The sequence below is a fragment of the Pseudophryne corroboree genome, chromosome 3, assembly GCF_028390025.1.
Source record: "Pseudophryne corroboree isolate aPseCor3 chromosome 3, aPseCor3.hap2, whole genome shotgun sequence".
Lineage (NCBI taxonomy): Eukaryota > Metazoa > Chordata > Amphibia > Anura > Myobatrachidae > Pseudophryne > Pseudophryne corroboree.
Window position 1 is genome coordinate 428,621,610 of NC_086446.1, and position 20,226 is coordinate 428,641,835.

Genomic DNA, 20,226 nt, shown 5'->3' on the forward strand with positions numbered 1-20,226 from the left:
TTTGCAGGTATACATGGATCTTTGATAATAATTAAAATTGTATTGCCTTCTCCCTGACTACGCTGATATCTCCTATTATGGACCAGCTCAGATAAGCATTTGGTCATCATTCAGTCAATATTTGCTCATGAGGTGTTTCAAAAGGAATCCTATATAATAAAAGGCTAGGCTGCTCCCCAACTCTGTTATGTGTGCTGGCAGACACTAGAGGCTGCCACACAGACCAAATTAAAGTGAAAGCGATCATACAGGGAGATGTTACAGCCTGCTGCTAATTAATTAAAAATATCGATCTGACTTTCACAATTGCTGAATATGAAGTGAGTGTGCTGGAGAGAGAGAATGGGGGTAGGGGTAGGTTTTGTTGTGGCAGTTGCCATTTATAACGACCTTTCATATTCAAAATTGACTGGATTCTCTATCCATTCGTGATTCCACTTACGGTTAAATTAATCTATATATAAAAGGCTAACGCTGCTCCTTACCTCTGTGATGCCACCAGCAACTACTGAAGGGTGCCCAACGGAGCTTCGTTTGGGACAAGGATACACAACACACCCCCTATGTACACTGCATCCCCCCCCCACCATATACTGCCCCAATATGCACACTGCACCCCCATATCCCACCATCTAGTGCTCCCTATATACAGGGCACCTCCCTCCTCAGTATACTGCTCTTATGCTGTAACCCCAGGTTACTTGCTATGCTGGGACTTGGCAACAAATAGCAACAGTAACCAGGAAATGGATGCAGGAACCACCAGGTGCCCCGCAGTGCTCAGGGCGGAGGCACCAAGGACACCTGTGGCCAATTACCGGTGGAGGGAGAAGGTGAATGAGTCTAGCAGGAAGGGGTAAGACCCTGTGTGAGGTGACCATGAGGAGGAGTCGGCGATGGGGCTGCAGATAATGCGGGTGACAAGGCGGCAGATAATCGGCTCAGCTGCTGGGTCCTGTGCTCATGTCTCCCACACCCCGCACAAGCCATGCCCAGACCCCCTCTGACCTGCTTCTGGTGGCTACTGGTGTCCTCTACCTCCAGAATGGCTGGGAGCTGTGTGGGAAATGGTGAGCTAACACGTGCAAGTGTATATTTAGCTAACACTGCACCCTCAGCATGATGCATGACAGAGCCCGGCTCCCAGCAGGAGTACTTCCAGAAACTCCTGTGTGAGTAGAGACTACCCTTCCCACCACCATAATCTGGCCCAGAAGGCTTGGCAATGCATGAGCTAGGATAGAATGTTCTTTCTTCCTCACTTGTCTGTTTGAGACTCTGCAGCCATATTTTTCCATATAGGCTGCACACATCCTTGTGGAAATCCATACTGGACAAAAATTGGATTTTCGGTATGGCAGCCGTGGAGAAAATAACTTACATCCTCCACAATTTAGGTCATACATTTCATCCAGTGTGGGCTCCTTGACTGCGCTCAGATAGTAGACTCCCCTATCCCCCTCAGCCTTGGCCAACGTGTAGTAGCCAGAGTATCTAACCATAGAATTCCCTTCAGTCTTTACATGCGGCCTATTCCCAAGACAAATGCCCTAGAGACATCTCCCTTACATTGATACAATGAGGCACTCTCTTTCTCAGTAGTTCTGAACCCCTACTGATCTTCCCCCACCCACTTCCAATCTATTTCTTCACTTTTTTTTTTTTTCAAAATTCAGTCATGTATATTCCTACACTGGGCTTCTGTTAGCAGTCCAGCAAAGACTTTCTATGTATGCCAATATTTTACTACATTTTATACATGTTGCCTATTTTAGGGTTTAGTGTTTTTAGTCTTGTACATATTATTGTCACTCGCCTAGACCATTCTGAAATAATGATATATATATAAAAAATAAAATAAGTTTCCCGTAATAAAGACATGTTTGTAATCACTCTGTCACACTTTTTTGCTGTTCCCTTCGGAAAGATACTAGAAGGGGAGGTCCAAAGATCTGGCCTTGGGAGGATGAAGCTGTGCTTTGTGTCCTCGCTGCCTGCTGCTGCAAATTGCAACAAATCACAGAATCATTCAGCACTTGGCAGGGCTATAATTTACCAGGGAAGTGTACAAGGAAAGTGGGTCAGTTTCTGAAATTGGTGAATCTCTGGCACAGTAATGGGCAGATTTACTAAAGCTTCTAAAACAGACTAGTAGCAGTGTTCACTTTAGCAACCAATCAGGTTCTAGCTTTCATTTCTCTTGCTTTCTAGAAAATTATAGACAGAATCTGATTGGTTGCTATGGGCAACACCACCACTTGTCTCTTTTAGAAGCTTTAGTAAATCTACCGCTAAGAGAGAGAGTACAAGTATACTCTATGTGCTGGTCCTGTCCAGTGTATTCTAATAAGAGCAGCTAGGTCTTACTTTATGACATTTCTTGCTCCATTCACTTATGTACAGGACCTAAGCTTAGGCTGCCTAGGATATAAACAACATGGTCAGGTCAGTACAGAGATAGTGAAGCAAAGTTACCAATGACAACAACAGAACATAAAAAAAGAAGGCTGAGTACACAAGGAAATTACTTCATAGTCTATGGTACAGTGGGGCAGATGTATTAATGGAGAAGGCATAAGGAAGTGATAAACCAGCGATAAGTGCAAGATGATAAACGCACCAGCCAATCAGATCCTAACTGTCAATTTGCATAGTGGAGCTGATTGGCTGGTGCATTTATCACTGGTTTATCACTTCCTTATGCCTTCTCCGGGTTAATACATCTGCCCCCAAATGTGAAGGCTGAGAACCATTCATCCAATTGCAGACTGAAACGTAAACGTGATGTCACATAAGACTAAACCAGTAAGTACACAGGGAACTATAGAGCTCACAATGCAGGAACATGTTTTGTTAGAAGCCTCATCATGACCCCTTCCACCACAAGTAACTTCTACTCCTTTTTGTTATTGCAGTTATTTATTTATTTTTTAACACTAATGTATTGAATAAAAGTAAAAAAAAATAAAATGTTTTACCAATTGTGTACAGCTACTTGTGACAGCAAAGTAAATGAGAAGTTCAGAAGCTGAGAATTGTACTTATGATTATCAATGGGATGATGCTGGAGGGTCAGTGCCAGAATGCCAATGCAATATGGGGAATTCATTTGGTCAGTTCTGGTTTGATACTTTTGTGGAGGTGGGAAAACGGGGCTTTAGACAACGCCAAGAGCCCCTGCAAGGAGGTTTAGACTCTGCTGCAGATACCGCACGTCACGGCCCCCAGGGCAAGCACCAGATTTAGAGGTATTGGAAGAGAGACACTGGAAAGGTATGATGTACTAGGGAGTGGCTGGATAGCCTGAGTAGCATACACGGTGCCACTGCAGGAATGTTGGAGCATAACACACAGGCATTTGATTGAAACAGCAGTCAATTAAAAAAAAAATGTAGGGGGGCCACACCAACTGCCACCCCATACGGACTCACTGGCAGTTGGTGTGGCTCCCCTGTTTGTATTTGTATTATATTCTATTTGTATTTTGGATTGTAATCCAACTGCCACAGGAGAAGAGAGATTTATCTTTATTTTTTTTTATTTTTTATTTTTTTTAACAAACTTATCTCAATCTCCAGAAAATATGAATATCAAATTTTCCTTTTTTATTTTATTTTATTTTTTAGATAATTATGTTTATTAAATATCCCCCTTAGAAGCATAGGACACAGGAGTGAGATGAAGAATGTAAAACAGCACACAATGATAAACACTGCTCAAAAAAATAAAGGGAACACTAAAATAACACATCCTAGATCTGAATCAATGAAATATTCTTATTAAATACTTTGTTCTTTACATAGTTGAATGTGCTGACAACAAAATCACACAAAAATTATCAATGGAAATCAAATTTATTAACCCATGGAGGTTTGAATTTAGAGTCACCCTCAAAATTAAAGTGGAAAAACACACTACAGGCTGATCCAACTTTGATGTAATGTCCTTAAAACAAGTCAAAATGAGGCTCAGTAGTGTGTGTGTGGCCTCCACGTGCCTGTATGACCTCCCTGCAACCCACACAAGTGGCTCAGGTAGGGCAGCTCATCCAGGATGGCACATCAATGTGAGCTGTGGCAAGAAGGTTTGCTGTGTCTGTCAGCGTAGTGTCCAGAGCATGGAGGCGCTACCAGGAGACAGGCCAGTACATCAGGAGACATGGAGGAGGCCGTAGGAGGGCAACAACCCAGCAGCAGGACCACTACCTCCGCCTTTGTGCAAGGAGGAACAGGAGGAGCACTGCCAGAGCCCTGCATAATGACCTCCAGCAAGCCACAAATGTGCATGTGTCTACTCAAACGATCAGAAACAGACTCCATGAGGGTGGTATGAGGGCCCGACACCCACAGGTGGGGGTTGTGCTTACAGCCCAACACCGTGCAGGACGTTTGGCATTTGCCAGAGAACACCAAGATTTGCAAATTCGCCACTGGCACCCTGTGCTCTTCACAGATGAAAGCAGGTTCTCACTGAGCACATGTGACAGACGTGACAGAGTCTGGAGATGCCAAGGAGAACGTTCTGCTGCCTGCAACATCCTCCAGCATGACCGGTTTGGCAGTGGCTCAGTAATGGTGTGGGGTGGCATTTCTTTGGGGGGCCGCACAGCCCTCCATGTGCTCGCCAGAGGTAGCCTGACTGCCATTAGGTACCAAGATGAGATCCTCAGACCCCTTGTGAGACCATATGCTGGTGCGGTTGGCCCTGGGTTCCTCCTAATGCAAGACAATGCTAGACCTCATGTGGCTGGAGTGTGTCAACAGTTCCTGCAAGATGAAGGCATTTATGCTATGGACTGGCCCGCCCGTTCCCCAGACCTGAATCCAATTGAGCACATCTGGGACATCATGTCTCGCTCCATCCACCAATGCCACGTTGCACCACAGGAGTTGGCAGATGCTTTAGTCCAGGTCTGGGAGGAGATCCCTCAGGAGACCATCCGCCACCTCATCAGGAGCATGCCCAGGCATTGTAGAGAGGTCATACAGACACGAGGAGGCCACAGACACAACTGAGCCTCATTTTGACTTGTTTTAAAGGACATTACATCAAAATTTGATCAGCCTGTAGTGTGTTTTTCCACTTTAATTTTGAGGGTGACTCCAAATCCAGACCTCCATGGGTTAATAAATTTGATTTCCATTGATAATTTTTGTGTGATTTTGTTGTCAGCACATTCAACTATGTAAAGAACAAAGTATTTAATAAGAATATTTCATTCATTTAGATCTAGGATGTGTTATTTTAGTGTTCCCTTTATTTTTTTGAGCAGTGTACAAAGCACTGGAGTGTGAAGTCCAGTGCTTAGTCCAGTCATAGCCTCAACTGCCCAAGAAGGTAATGGAACCCATACATTTATGATTAATTGTGGCAATTCATGATTATCCCAATACCTGGGTCGGGGGATCGTTAAATGTTGGAAATTCAGCAAGTCTGGGATTTTCAACATGCTGTATTTTTCTAAATTTCCCAACAGATCGATATTGGCAGAACATGGAATCGAGCCATATATCTGCAGCCCGCATAGGACAAAGATCTGACACAGAACTGCCAGCTAAGCAGCCCATCTGCCAGAGTGAGACGTCATTGGCTGGGCTTATCAGCTGACCGGAGTTTACAAAGGGGAAATCTAGTAAGTGTATCCTGTGGCCTGATTCATGATCATCATCTTTTTTTGTTATTTTCTTGTTATGAACTTCAGTTAGAGCTTTCTGTATTTACATAATCTGAAACAACCTCAGTTATGACCTATCAGCATTTTAACCGTGCCACAGAAGCTGAAATATCACTTAAGATGCAGTCTATACACTAAAAATAGGATTTTAATACCTACCGGTAAATCCTTTTCTCTTAGTCCATAGAGGATGCTGGGGTCACATTAGAACCATGGGGTATAGACGGGATCCACAGGAGACATGGGCACTTTAAGACTTTGAAAGGGTGTGAACTGACTCCTCCCTCTATGCCCCTCCTCCAGACTCCAGTTATAGGAACTGTGCCCAGGGAGACGGACATTTCGAGGAAAGGATTTATTGTTAAACTAAAGGTAAGATTTATACCAGCTCACACCTCAAGCATGCCGCACAACGTGGCATTCAATAGAACACAAGCCAACGCCATGAACAGTTGTAGCAACATACTGACAATAAACGTAACACAACATGTGTGTAACCACAACTAATAATTGCAGATACAGTACGCACTGGGACGGGCGCCCAGCATCCTCTACGGACTAAGAGAAAAGTATTTACCGGTAGGTATTAAAATCCTATTTTCTCATACGTCCTAGAGGATGCTGGGGTCACATTAGAACCATGGGGTTATACCAAAGCTCTAGAATGGGCGGGAGAGTGCGGATGACCCTACAGCACCGATTGACCAAACTTGAGGTCATCATCGGCCAAGGTATCAAACTGGTAAAACTTAGCAAAAGTGTTTGATCCCGACCAAGTAGCTGCTCGGCAAAGCTGTAACGCCGAGACCCCCCGGGCAGCCGCCTAGGACGAGCCCACCTTTCTAGTAGAATGGGCCTTCACCGATTTTGGTAATGGCAATCCGGCCGTGGAATGAGCACGCTGAATCGTACCACAGATCCAGCGCGCAATGGTCTGCTTGGAAGCAGGACACCCAATCTTGTTGGGAGCATACAGGACAAACAGAGCCTCTGTTTTCCTAATCTGAGCCGTTCTGGCAACATAAATCTTTAAAGCTCTGACCACATACAGAGACTGACTCAGCGAAAGCGTCAGTAGCCACAGGCACCACAATAGGTTGGTTCATGTGGAAAGAGGAAACCACCTTCGGTAGAATTTGCTGACATGTCCTCAATTCAGCTCTATCTTCATGGAAGATCAAATAAGGTCTCTTGTGAGACAAGGCCACTAACTCAGACACCCGCCTTGCAGATGCCAAGGCCAAAAGTTGACCACTTTCCAAGTGAGGAACTTCAACTCCACCTTCTGTAAAGGTTCAAACCAATGTGATTGAAGGAACTGCAACACCACATAAAGATCCCATGGTGCCAAATGGAGGTTGGATGTGCAACACGCCTTTCACGAAAGTCTGAACTTCTGGAAGGGAGGCCAATTGTTTCTGAAAGAAAACCGATAAGGCTGAAATCTGTACCTTAATTAAGCCCAATTTTAGGCCAGCATCCACTCCTGCTTGTAGAAAATGGAGAAAATGTCCTAGCTGAAACTCTTCTGTAGGAGCCTTCTTGGATTCACACCAAGAAACATATTTTCTCCAAATATGGTGGTAATGTTTAGACGTTACCCCTTTTCTGGCCTGAATAAGTGTGGGAATGACTTCACTGGGAATACCCTTACGGGCTAGGATTTTGCGCTCAACCGCCATGCCGTCAAACGTAGCCGCGGTAAGTCCTGATACACGTACGGCCCCTGTTGTAACAGGTCCTCGCACAGAGGAAGAGGCCAGGGATCTCCTATGACTAATTCCTGAAGATCTGGGTACCAAGCCCTCCTTGGCCAGTCTGGGACAATGAGGATCGCCCGAATCTTTGTTCTTCTTATGATCTTTAGAAATTTTGGAATGAGAGGAAGTGGAGGGAATACATACACCGACTGAAACACCCACGGTGTCACCAGTGCATCCACTGCTATTGCTTGAGGGTCTCTCGACCTGGAACTATATCTCTGAAGCTTCTTGTTGAGACAAGATGCCATCATGTCTACTTGAGGAACTCCCCAACGACTTGTCACCTCTGCAAAGACTTCTTGGTGGAGACCCCACTCTCCTGGATGGAGATCGTGTCTGCTGAGGAAGTCTGCTTCCCAATTGTCCACTCCTGGAATGAAGATTGCTGACAGAGCACTTGTATGCTTTTCCGCCCAGCGGAAAATCCTTGTGGCTTCTGCCATCGCCGCTCTGCTTTTCGTTCCGCCCTGACAGTTTATGTACGCTACTGCTGTTACATTGTCCGACTGGATCAGTACGGGTAGATCTCGAAGAAGATGTTCAGCTTGCAGAAGGCCGTTGTAAATGGCCCTTAACTCTAGAACGTTTATGTGGAGACAAGTTTCCTGACTTGACCATCTTCCTTGAAAGTTTTCTCCCAGCGTGACTGCCCCCCAGCCTCGGAGGCTTGCATCCGTGGTTACTAGGATCCAGTCCTGGATCCCGAACCTGCGCCCCTCTAGGAGGTGAGAGCTGTGCAGCCACCACAGGAGTGAGACCCTGGTCTTGGAAGACAGGATTATCCTCCGTTGCATGTGTAGGTGGGACCCGGACCACTTGTCCAACAGGTCCCACTGGAACACTCTGGCATGGAACCTGCCAAACTGAATGGCCTCGTAGGCCGCAACCATCTTCCCCAACAACCGAATGCATTGATGGATTGACACTCTTGCTGGTTTCAGAACTTGTTTGACCAGACTCTGGATCTCCAGAGCCTTTTCCGCTGGAAGAAAAACTCTCTGAAGTTCTGTGTCCAGTATTATTCCCAAAAACGACAATCGCGTTGTTGGAAGCAACTGCGACTTTGGCAAGTTTAGGAGCCAACCATGTTGTTGAAGAACTGTCAGGGAGAGTGCAATGTTCCGCACCAGCTGGTCCCTGGATCTCGCCTTTATCAGGAGATCGTCCAAGTACGGGATAATAGTGACTCTTTGTTTGCAAAGGGGAACCATCATTTCCACCATCACCTTGGTGAAAATCCTCCGAGCCGTAGATAGACCAAACGACAACGTCTGAAATTGGTAATGACAATCCTGAATCGCAAATCTCAGGTAAGCCTGATGCGGAGGATAAATGGGAACATGTAAGTAGGCATCCTTTATGTCCACCGAAACCATGAAATCTCCTTCCTGCAGACTGGAGATCACTGCCCTGAGAGATTCCATTCTGAATTTGAACTTCAGGTAGAAATTTAGGGATTTCAGGTTTAGGATTGGCCTGACAGAGCCGTCCGGCTTCGGGACCACGAAAAGGCTTGACTAAAAGCCTTCTCCCTGTTGTGACGGGGGAACCAGGATAATGACTTGATTCTGACACAACTTTTGTATAGCCTCGCTTACTACCTCCCTGAAAAATCGGCGAGGGGGGAACGTCTTGAAACTCCAGTTTGTACCCTTGGGACACTATTTGTAAAACCCACGGGTCTAGACCCGAACGAATCCAGAACTGACTGAAGAGGTTTAGACGTGCCCCCACCGGTGCGGACTCCCGCAAGGGAGCCCCAGCGTCATGCGGTGGATTTGGCAGAAGCAGGGGAAGACTTCTGCTCCTGCGAACTCAACAAGGTTGTTGATCCTTTACCTCTTCCCCTCCCTCTACTAGCAAGGAAGGAAGAGCCTCACCCTCTTCTGTATTTATTGGGCCGAAAGGACTGCATTTGATAGTGGTTAGTTTTCTTTTGTTGCTGAGGAACAGAAGGCAAAAAAGATGACTTACCCGCGGTAGCCGTAGATACCAAATCATCGAGGCCATCCCCAAACAAGACACCACCTTTATATGGGAGAGACTCCATATTTTCTTGGAGTCTGCATCAGCATTTCATTGGTAAATCCACAATGCTCGCCTAGCCGAGACCGCCATGGCATTGGCTTTTGATCCCCAAGGGCCAATATCTCTCGCAGTTTCCTTTAGGTATGCTGCAGCGTCCTTGATATAACCCAGCGTCAAGAGGATGCTATCCCTATCCAATGTATCTATGTCAGATGACAAGTTATCTGCCCACTTTTCAATAGCACTACTCACCCACGCAGATGCAATGGCAGGTCTGAGCAGCGTACCTGTGGTCGCATAAATTGATTTTAACGTAGTTTCTTGCTTACGATCTGCTGGGTCCTTAAGGGCCGCCGTGCCCAGTGCTGGGAGAGCCACCTTTTTAGACAAACGCGACAGGGCCTTGTCCAAAATGAGGGGTGACTCCCACTTTTTCCTGTCCTCAGTTGGAAAAGGATAAGCAACCGGAATCCTTTTAGGGATTTGAAACTTTCTGTCAGGGTTTTCCCAGACTTTTTCAAATAGAGCGTTCAGTTCATGAGAGGGAGGAAACGTCACCTCCGGTTTCTTTTCTTTATACATACAGACCCGTTTATCAGGAACAGCAGGGTCCTCAGTGATATGTAATACATCTTTAATAGCCACAATCATGTATTGAATGCTCTTTGTCAATTTTGGATCTAATCTGGAATCACTATAGTCGACACTGGAATCAGTGTCCGTGTCGGTATCAGTGTGCATCATCTGGGCAAAAGAACGTTTTTGCTACCCCGAGGGGTCCTGGACTTGCAATAACATATCCTCCACAGATTTTTTCCATGCCTGGGTCTGAGACTCAGACTTATCTAATCTCTTACTGATAAGAGCCATATTCACATTCAAGACATTCACCCAGTCAGGAGTCGGCGGTGCCGACAGGGTCACCCCCACAGTCGTCTGTGTCCCTAATACAGCCTCCTCCTGGGTAGAGCACTCAGCCTCAGACATGTCGACACGTGTACCAAACACCCACAGACACACCGGGCTTATAGGGGACAGACCCACAGTAAAGTCTGTCAGAGGGACACAGAGAGGATTTGCCAGCTCACAACCCAGCGCCAAACTAACAACTCTGAAAACACTAAAAAAATGCCTCAGACCTGTAGCGCTTTTAAATGCCAATATACTGCACCAATATGTACTGCGCCCCCCCTCCCATTTTGCACCCTGATACTTGTCAGCAGTATAAGGAGAACTGGAAAGGCGGTTGTTGAGTTGGGTGCACAGTGTCAATTGATTGGATTGATTGTCAAAATAAAACGTAACTTTTATTACTTATATTAATATTAAGAAGGTCCTTATCTTGGGACACATACAGCAAAATATAGAGGTTAAAAACATGACATATACAAACACATAAGTGATATAGAAAAAAAGGAAAGTGTGGGACAGATTCTTAAAAAGTGGGGTCACCATAATAACTCCTGCAACTAGTATAACTATTTGGGTGAGACAATAGCCACTCAGGATACAAACTGGGTGATGTTTCCCAGTCCTTGGTATAGTTGATATCGTATGGGGAGATTAAATGTAACCACAGATAGTGGGGTGTTTCTAATGGGACACTGCCTCTGGTGCATGGATACGGTGGAATATATGATACAATTCGGGCCTCTTTCCCACCTAGTAATAATATGCCAGTGAGTTACTCTTGAATAGAGAACATTAACTGCAATGGTACTGATGGTTGAGACATACAATATCTATTGTGCCACTGGTGCCTTATATTACAGAATGCTGTATATCTCCTTTCGTACTGCTTCTGGATGAATTAATAACCGTGAAAATATATAAGTGTTTGTCAAAGATTAACAGTGACGAGTACTGGGGTGCTCACACAATATTAATGTGTAGGGCACTCGCATGGATAATATAAACTTATATGTCTTGAGAATAAGATGTATAGATTTAAATCTAGGGTAATCAGAATATACCCCGTATATTAATGGGGTCAATTGGAAGATGTACTGAGATACTACAGTAATGATTGTTTACAAATATAGGCACAGAGTGAATGTATTTCAGTCCACATTTGTTTAGAAGTAAAGGGAAAGATGTTGCAAATTGTCCTAGGACTGATATAACAAAAAGCAACAATTGTTGCAGTACTGATTCATGCAAAGGAAAGAGGATATGCAAGAATATTGCTTCACTGATATGTGTGGTATTCACGGATCATACACATGTGTGCCTATTGAAAGAATATTGCTTTCATTATAAGTGCACTATCATAGCGGAACATACGGGTGTGCACCTCTTGAAAGGTTAATCACTTGTATTTTTTAGGTATACAAATGTGTGCTCCATATAGAGAAGTCCACTAAGGGCGTCCAAATTGTTGAAAGAGAAAAATAATAATGAATAATATATATTTGAGCAGTGTTCCTAACACCCTTAGAGGTCAGTTGTCCCTAGTATAAAGTAATGGGTCCCCTATGTGGGGATTATGAAGATAATAAATACCACTGCTAACTCCAATAACCCCTAGGATATAATATAACTCTAAACCAATGCTTGTAATACAATTCCTGATTCCTAGTAATTGCTACCTCTGTTTACAGCAATAACCTAGGGTAATCCCCTGTGCTGCTATCTTGAGTGGTGGTTTGTCTGATTTCATAAACTCATACACACAGCCTGCTGAGCGAATCCTAATTGCTGAATGCTAAGGCTCTATAGAGATCAGTGCTGGTGCTGGTAAGAACATCACTAACTATTACACAGAATACAACATTGCTATACAATTTCAAGGAGTGTGGTGGCCCACTAACAAGCCGACATGCATGTTTCGCTGTACGGGCAGCTTTAACGAGGACTTTCTTAATATTAATATAAGTAATAAAAGTTACGTTTTATTTTGACAATCAATCCAATCAATTGACACTGTGCACCCAACTCAACAACCGCCTTTCCAGTTCTTCTTATATGTTTTGATACCTGGTTGTAATAGGGTCGCACCCCCAGAGAGGCTTAAAGTCTAATTTAGACACACGTATATTGGGGTTTTATTGATCTACTAATCAATCAAATTGTTAATTTAGATCATTCAAGTGTGCAGATGTACCCTTCTTTCCTTGTTCTCAACTACTTGTCAGCAGTGTAAGGAAGGACCAGCGTCTCTGCAGCCTTGTGGAGAGGAAATGTCGCCGAGCAGTGAGCTGTGAGAATGAGGAAGAAGCGCCGCCCCCGTAATGGCGTGCTTCTGTCCCGCTCAAATTAAACAAATAATTATACTGGCGGGGGTTAGGACAGTGCCCAGGCACTAATGTCCCCTCTTGCCAGTTAACTTTTAATGAGGATTTATGCTGCCCAGGGCGCCCCCCCGCGCACCCTGCAGTGCCTGTGTATGTGTGGGAGCATGGCGCGCAGCGTTCCGCTCGCTGCGCGGTACCTCAGAATGCCGTCACTGGAGAAGTCTTCTGATCTTCTGCTACTCACCTGTCTTCTGACTTCTGGCTCTATAAGGGGGTGATGGCAGGCTGCGGGAGTGAGCATCCGGGAGCGCCCAGCGATCATCACCCTCAGGAGCTAATGGTGTCCTGTCAGCCAGAAGCAGAGCCATTGAACTCACCAGAAGTTGGTCATACTTCTCTCCCCTAAGTCCCACGAAGCAGGGAGACTGTTGCCAGCAGTCCTTCCTGAAAATAAAAAAGCCTAACATAAGTCTTTTCAGAGAAACTCAGTAGAGCTCCCCTAGAGTGCATCCAGTCTGCCTGGGCACAATTCTAAAACTGGAGTCTGGAGGAGGGGCATAGAGGGAGGAGCCAGTTCACACCCTTTCAGTCTTAAAGTGCCCATGTCTCCTGCGGATCCCGTCTATACCCCATGGTTCAAATGTGACCCCAGCATCCTCTAGGACGTATGAGAAACAGTGGTTACCAAACTCTGTCCTCAAGGACCCCCCAACAATTAATGTTTTCTAAGTCACATAGCAGGTGCACAGCTGTATCCATTACTCACTGACACATTTTAAAAGATCCACAAGTGGAGCAAATTATTTCACTTGTGATTCTGTGAGACCTGGAAAATGTGAATTGTTGGGAGTCCTTGAGGACCAAGTTTGGGAACCACTGCACTAAAAGATAAACTTTGCAGATGTAAAGTTAAATCACAAATTTGATAATCTGCTCTACTCCTGGACTTCCCTATTAATTTATGATTGCTGTCACCTGTGTTGAATTAGTTCATTGATTAGAAAGGTGTTTCCAACACAAGTGACAGCAATCATAAATTAATAGGGAAGTCCAGGAATGGAGCATTTTGTACCTGATAGAAGATACAGTTCTTTTAAGCATACTTGCCAACTTTTGATTTCTTCTCTACAGGAGAAGCCTGATAGGAGATGCAAATAACCACTCTTGGTGTGGGGCTGGGCTCTTTAAGTCATCAGGCCCCATCGCCTTTGCTTACCTCCCAACATGACCCTCTCCAGGAGGGACACAATGCTCCGCTCCTGGACTTTCCCCTTAATTTGTGATTGCCAGCACCTGTTTTGAACAGGTTAATGGATAAGAAAGGTGTTTCACCACAGGTGACGGCAATCATAGATTAAGAGGGAAGTCCAGAAGCAGAGCATTCTGTCCCTCCTGGAGAGGGTCATGTTGGGAGGTATGCCCATCCTGCCCACTTAACTAGGAAGTGCGCAAATGCAGGAGATCCGGAGGGCGGAGGCATGCCGCATACCTCCCAACTTTTAGTATGTGAAAAGTTGTCATGGAAAGGAGTTGTAGCTTCACGGCTATGCTGTGACCTCCTGCCACGCCTCCATTTATATCACAGTGGGGGCATGGCCAGCGCTCTGAGCTGCTGCAGTGCCCCCAGTCCCTCTGTCTGCTGTGAATAGACACTGTGCGCCTCTCTGCTAGGCAGAGCAGCGGGTGAAAGGAGCCTGCCAACTGCCCTCCCCCCCACCACCACAACCACGGGACACTGCGACCCACAGGTGGGACTGTACCAAACAAAACGGGACTGTCCCGCGAAAAGTTGTGAGGTATGGCTGAGGGGACTACCTGAAAAATGGGGAGTTTCCCGTCCCGTCCAGCAGAGTAGGAAAGTATGCTTTTAAGGGATGACATGTCAGGTTGCTATCAATATCAGCATTTATTAGAAGATAATTACATACCTGTAGTTTGGATGTAGAATATAGCAGTGAACACACAACACGAAATGCAGCACCACAAGGTAAAGGGATCTGTGCAACACCCTGACAGACAAAAGCAGACATGTGGAAGATACCCAAGTGATCATCTCCATAGCTCAAAATGAGATTTTTTTTAAACTAGTAAAATTATCAGGGGAGTGAAATGTTTCTTCAGGGAACCTTAACAGTGCAGGTCTGCTCAGAGAACCACAAATGAAATAATTTGTATCACATGTGGTTCTTTTAATATGTGTTAGTCAGTAATGAATACAACTGTGCTCCAATAAGAGATATGGAAAACATTCACTGTTATGCTTTGATGAGGACTGGAGTTTGGAAACAGTGGGTGAGCAATATTAACAAGTTATGTGTTCTAATAATTAAATCAGAGCTCTATTGGCAATCTACTGGTCAATAGAACGCTACAGAATAAATGGCTCATAGATGCTGATGTAAATCTCATATAGCTGATGTGAACTGCTGAATGCAAATTCATAAGGTTCTCATCTACTCCTACTTCTGATCAGACAGATTAGAGTTAAACGCTTAGATCTCTGTGCTCAATACTGAAAGGGCCCATTCAGATGAGCAGTTAATGAGCACTTAGTAAACATTTGCTCATGCAGTGTTTCTGACGGACCAGGACATGAAAAAACACTCCGAATATTGAGCAGGCAGAGAGATTATAGATTTTGTGCCCAGATGTACACTGGAATATCATGCATGCTTGATATTTTGGAGTGATCCACTATTGTCAGAACTATTTGTCTGAAAAGTAGCATGCACAATATTTAAAGTGATTTGCATTAGACTTGTGTTTCTCAAACCTGCTCCTCATGTAATCCTAAAAGTGCATGTTTCGTGGATCATCTAGCTGAATCACAGGTGTTGTTATTGAGTAACACAATAGGTCTACAGGGGTACTACATATGTCTGAGAGTACCTTGAAACCAAGTTTGAGAAAAACTGCTTTGGAGTGATTGCTCACTGTCCTGCCTAGAATACCACCTGAACAAATTTTTACTGGATTCTCATTAACCTCTTATCTGAAGAATCTCAGAAAACTGCATTTTGTATAATTGTGCACACATTAATTCCTGGAAGGCTATGCTTGCAGTAACATTACATCTTAAAAAGGCAGTATATTTAAAAGTGTCAACATGTCATTCATTTCAAGATTTCATGCATAATATTGAATTATTTCTAGTGCAGGTTTTTTGGGGGGAAATATACACATGAAACAGTAAGAGAAGTTTCATGCTGTCATTGAATACACTAAGGTACCTCCCTAATTTTAATACCACTTAATGTTGGACACAGGTGCAAGTATATTTTATTTCTTGTGGGAATTGAAAGACTAGACATATGAACATGTAAGGTACATAATTCATAAGATCATAGTTGCATATATGGCATACCTCCCAACATGACCCTCTCCAGGAGGGACAATATACTCTGCTCCTGGACTTTTCTCTTAATTTATTATTGCCGGCACCTGTTTTGAACAGGTTAATGGATAAGAAAGGTGTTTCAGCACAGGTGATGGCAATTATACATTCAGAGGGAAGTCCAGGAGCAGAGCATTCTGTCCCTCCTGGAGAGGGTCATGTTGGGAGGTATGAATATGGCCAGTGTTCTATTTATCATCTGTACTAATATTGAATAACTATTACTAATATTTGTAGGTATATTTACACCAGTAACTGTCTAGTGAATTTGCTTAGTTTCAAGTGTAATGTTATGTTGACATTTAGAATGATGACAGTTGGAATGTCGACATGTTTATTATATCAACATTCTGACAGGATACCCTTTTGTCATCTCAGTTATTCCCCTTCATACTACCAAACCTGCTTTAACAGTCAGAAAAATAACTTACTGGGTGATATAAACTATGATGTTGCAATGAAATGTTATCAATATCATTTCATCAGGAGGTGACTGCATTATTAGAGACCAGAATGATCTGGGACCATTGCAGTGATCACAACCTGAACGATGTGACATAGATATGTAAAGAAGTCATTCCAAATAAACAGTTACTACAGTGTTAGTAAATTCCAGAACTCCACCAGCAGATTACCCTAAAGAAGTTGTTGTGCAAGCATTAGGATTATATCAATAACCACTATATACAAAGTACTAGCCAATGTGGGATAAAGAAGTTACTTACATCGTCAGCAGCACTGATTTCTTCTCTTCCCTAGTATTTAGGATGTTTAGTTATTCACTGCACTAGAAGTATATTGCAGCAGATGTGAGTACATCCAATTTAAAACCCACATTCTTATATACCTGATATCTCCTAGTGGGAGGAGAAAGGGGGGCTTGGGAGATTCATATCAAACTGAAGGGGTGACGTCTATAGGGCTATTATCCACTTACAAACACACATCTCTCCCAGATCAGATAAGACAGTGAAGGCTGATAGTAACAGCTCAGTGTGTTCAGTGTTCACCATTAATACTATTCACTATATAATATGGCATATTTATCATCAATTTAGAAAACACTCCGTATTATTTTACAGTGTGCATTTATATTAAATTATATAAAGTAAAATGCTGTATATTGTCAGACTAGACATTTTCAGAGGTTATTAGCCTGTAGATGGCATCTATACAGAGCAGAGTGTTCATTAAAAGGGTATAGTCTATGTTATTATTAAATGCACCATATTCATTATTAATACATTATTAGTACATGGTTATACACACTGCACAGTGCTATAGAATATGATGGTGCTACTTATACCCCTTTACCCCTTTCACACCGCACAAATAACCCGGTATCGCCTGACCCAGTAATTCAACCCGGGTTATTATAAGCAGTGTTATTCCCGGGTTGAATACCGGGTCAGTGGCTGCATAAATGGATTCCCGGGTTGATGTGACCCGGGACCTGTTTACTAGATAGGGAGAGGCGGCGCGGAGATGAGCTCATCTCCTAGCGCCGGCTCCACCCCCCCCCCCTTCCCCCGCCGCTATGGCAACCGACCCGAAAGCTATAGGGAGAGTCTCCAATGCCGGATCTCACCCGGGAAGGACCCGTTTCTAATCCCCGGGTGGGATCCGGCATTGGAGATGTGAAAGGGGTATTACAGCGATGGTATATTGGTCTACATTTTATAAACAAATATCTCTGTATTACCACTTTCACACCAACCTACTCAGGATATTGCCAGGGAAACCCTGGTCCTGGCTTGGTGTGAAAAGGTCTACTCAGATTGTGTGTCCCAGGACTTTGACTCATGACCGACCCAGGTAGGCTGCTGTGTGAACAGCACGACCTGGGTTATCTGACCTGGGTCACGCTAAAAGGGCCAGAGAGGCAGATCAGCTCTGCTTGGAGGTGATGTTGTCTCTAAGTGCCGGCAGATCAGGCAGCATGAGACACGGGTGCTGTCTGAAAAGGGACGACACGTCAATAGCCCTAGTCCAGCCTGCAGTGCAGCTGTGATATGCTTGAAACATTGTCCAATAACCCAGGTTGGACCAGGTTTTGTAGTGTGAAAGGGGGAAAGTGGTAGCACACCCCATACTATAATAGTTATATAAGTCGATAATTAAGTAAAACAGGAGGGTCCATTTCTTCATAATCTGATACATACATTATCCTGTGCGATTGGCACTCTCTACATATTGGCCCTCATTCCGAGTTAATCGCTCGCTAGCTGCTTTTAGCAGCAGTGCACATGCTAGGCCGCCGCCCTCTGGGAGTGTATATTAACTTAGCAGAAGTGCGAACGAAAGGTTAGCAGAACTGCTCGTTAAAATGTTCATGCCGTTTCTGAGCAGCTCCAAACCTACTCCTACCTTGCGATCACTTCAGTCCGTTTGGTTCCTGGTTTGACGTCACAAACACGCCCTGCGTTCGGCTAGCCACTCCCCCGTTTCCTCAAGCACGCCTGCGTTTTTAGCTGACACGCCTGCGTTTTTTAGCACAATCCCAGAAAACGGGCAGTTACCACCCAGAAACACCCACTTCCTGTCAATCACTCACCGATCAACAGAGCGACAGAAAAGCGTCGCTCGCCCTTGTGTAAAACTGCATAGTTTTGTGTGAAAGTACTTTGCGCGTGCATACTGCGGCCCATACGCATGTGCAGAAATGCCGATTTTTAGCCTGATCGCTACGCTGCGAACAACGGCAGCTAGCGATCAACTCGGAATGACCCCCATAGTTCTGAAAGGGGTATAAGTTTCATTATAAGCATACGTCTATGTTATACTGTGTGCTATAGTGCTCATCGTCAGTACTTGTTCACAATTGACACTTTATTAAGTACACCTGCATTTCCCATGTAACTTAGGGGGTCTATCTGCTAAGCCGTGGAGAGAGATAAAGTATCAGCCAATCATCCCCTAACTGCGATGTTACAGGCTGGGTTTGAAAAATGAAGGGCCGTACACACGAGGATATTTCTCCCAGAGGTGCTCAGCACGCATCTCTCCCCCGCTCAGCACACAGCGCTATGTGTACTGAGTGAGGAGGGGACGGGGGGAACGCTCATTTCATTTCACCCAGTGGTGAAATGAGCAATCTAACTAGATTTGGCCAATCTAGTACTGGCGATAGCTTATCGCTATGGGGCCTACACACGGAGAGATCTGGTCTAATTTCTGAGCAATCTAGTCAGATTGCTTAGAAATTAAGCACAGATCTTTCCGTGTGTACCCCCTTTACAGCTTGGAGCTGTTTGGCTGGTAGTTTATCTCTCCCCTCTTTATGCTTAATACATAGAGCCCTTAGGGGTGTATTTACTAAGCCTTGGATGAAGTTAAGTGGATGGAGATAAAGTACCAGTCAATCAGCTCTTAACTGCCATGTTACAGGATGGGTTTTAAAAATGACAGCTTGGAGCTGTTTGGCTGGTAGTTTATTTCTCGTCTCCTCTTTAGGTTTAGTACATAGAGCCCGTGCTTAATCAATGACAGCATCACAATGTCACATGCGCAGACTGTGTAGGTAAGGGCACGGTTAAAGCAATGGGGGGATGTGCATAAAAATAAACCATATTAATTCACATACCTCCACCCCCTTGACCTTAAGTTTGTCAGCTAAGTTGCAATTGTTTTGACATCTTAGTGGTTTTGGGCTGAAATATTTTGGAACCTAAAACCACACAGATCCTACATTTACATATAGATGTACAGAACTATTCCGCACTCTTAGAGCATGAACACATCCTTTCACAGGATGCGGTTACCATTAGGTTTAGGGTGCGGGGAGGCAGGGTTAGGGATAGGCACCACCAGGAGGGTGTTAGGGTTACACTGCGGGGGCTATACAGTTATGTTTAGGGTTTGGGGAGGGGGGTTAGGTTTGGGCACCACACGGGAAGGTGGGGGGGAGGGTTAAGGAGGATGGAGGGTTAGGAAACTAAAAGGGTTTAGAATGACAGCTAACATTCATGCACCTAAAAAATGATTACTAAATTGATTAACTACCATTTTATATTAATACCCTAGGTAATCAATGGTATCCAGTCCAATTTATTGCCATTTTTTATACTTTTTTCATTCTTTACCATCCACATGGACTACAATTGGGAACGGTAACCTTGCCTGAAGCATGGCGAG

General features: G+C 44.4%; 2 protein-coding genes across 10 annotated transcripts in view; one reads left to right on the top strand and one right to left on the bottom strand.

Annotated features, from left to right (window-relative positions):
* GHRH (growth hormone releasing hormone) overlaps positions 1-20,226 on the bottom strand; it is a 219,007-nt gene that overhangs the window by 22,513 nt on the left and 176,268 nt on the right. The window contains exons 1-2 of one of the 7 annotated variants that reach the window (XM_063960350.1): positions 16,818-16,896; positions 14,627-14,707 (exon numbers count right to left, since the gene is read on the bottom strand). The exons of 4 other annotated variants lie outside the window; for them this stretch is intronic. In XM_063960350.1, the coding sequence (XP_063816420.1) occupies positions 14,627-14,707; positions 16,818-16,819 (83 nt within the window). In that variant the 5' untranslated portion in view covers positions 16,820-16,896. Of the gene's footprint in view, positions 1-14,626; positions 14,868-16,817; positions 16,897-20,226 lie in introns of those variants that run through there. 2 more of the 7 variants (XM_063960354.1, XM_063960349.1) reach the window with 2 other exon arrangements.
* The window catches only part of MANBAL (mannosidase beta like), a 46,583-nt gene continuing 40,650 nt past the window's right edge, over positions 14,294-20,226 (top strand). Inside the window, exon 1 of one of the 3 annotated variants that reach the window (XM_063960361.1) lies at positions 14,294-14,494. Coding sequence is in view for 1 of the 3 variants with exons in the window: in XM_063960356.1 (XP_063816426.1) it covers positions 14,671-14,685 (15 nt within the window). In the remaining 2 variants the exon portion in view is untranslated. Of the gene's footprint in view, positions 14,495-14,630; positions 14,686-20,226 lie in introns of those variants that run through there. The other 2 variants (XM_063960359.1, XM_063960356.1) reach the window with 2 other exon arrangements.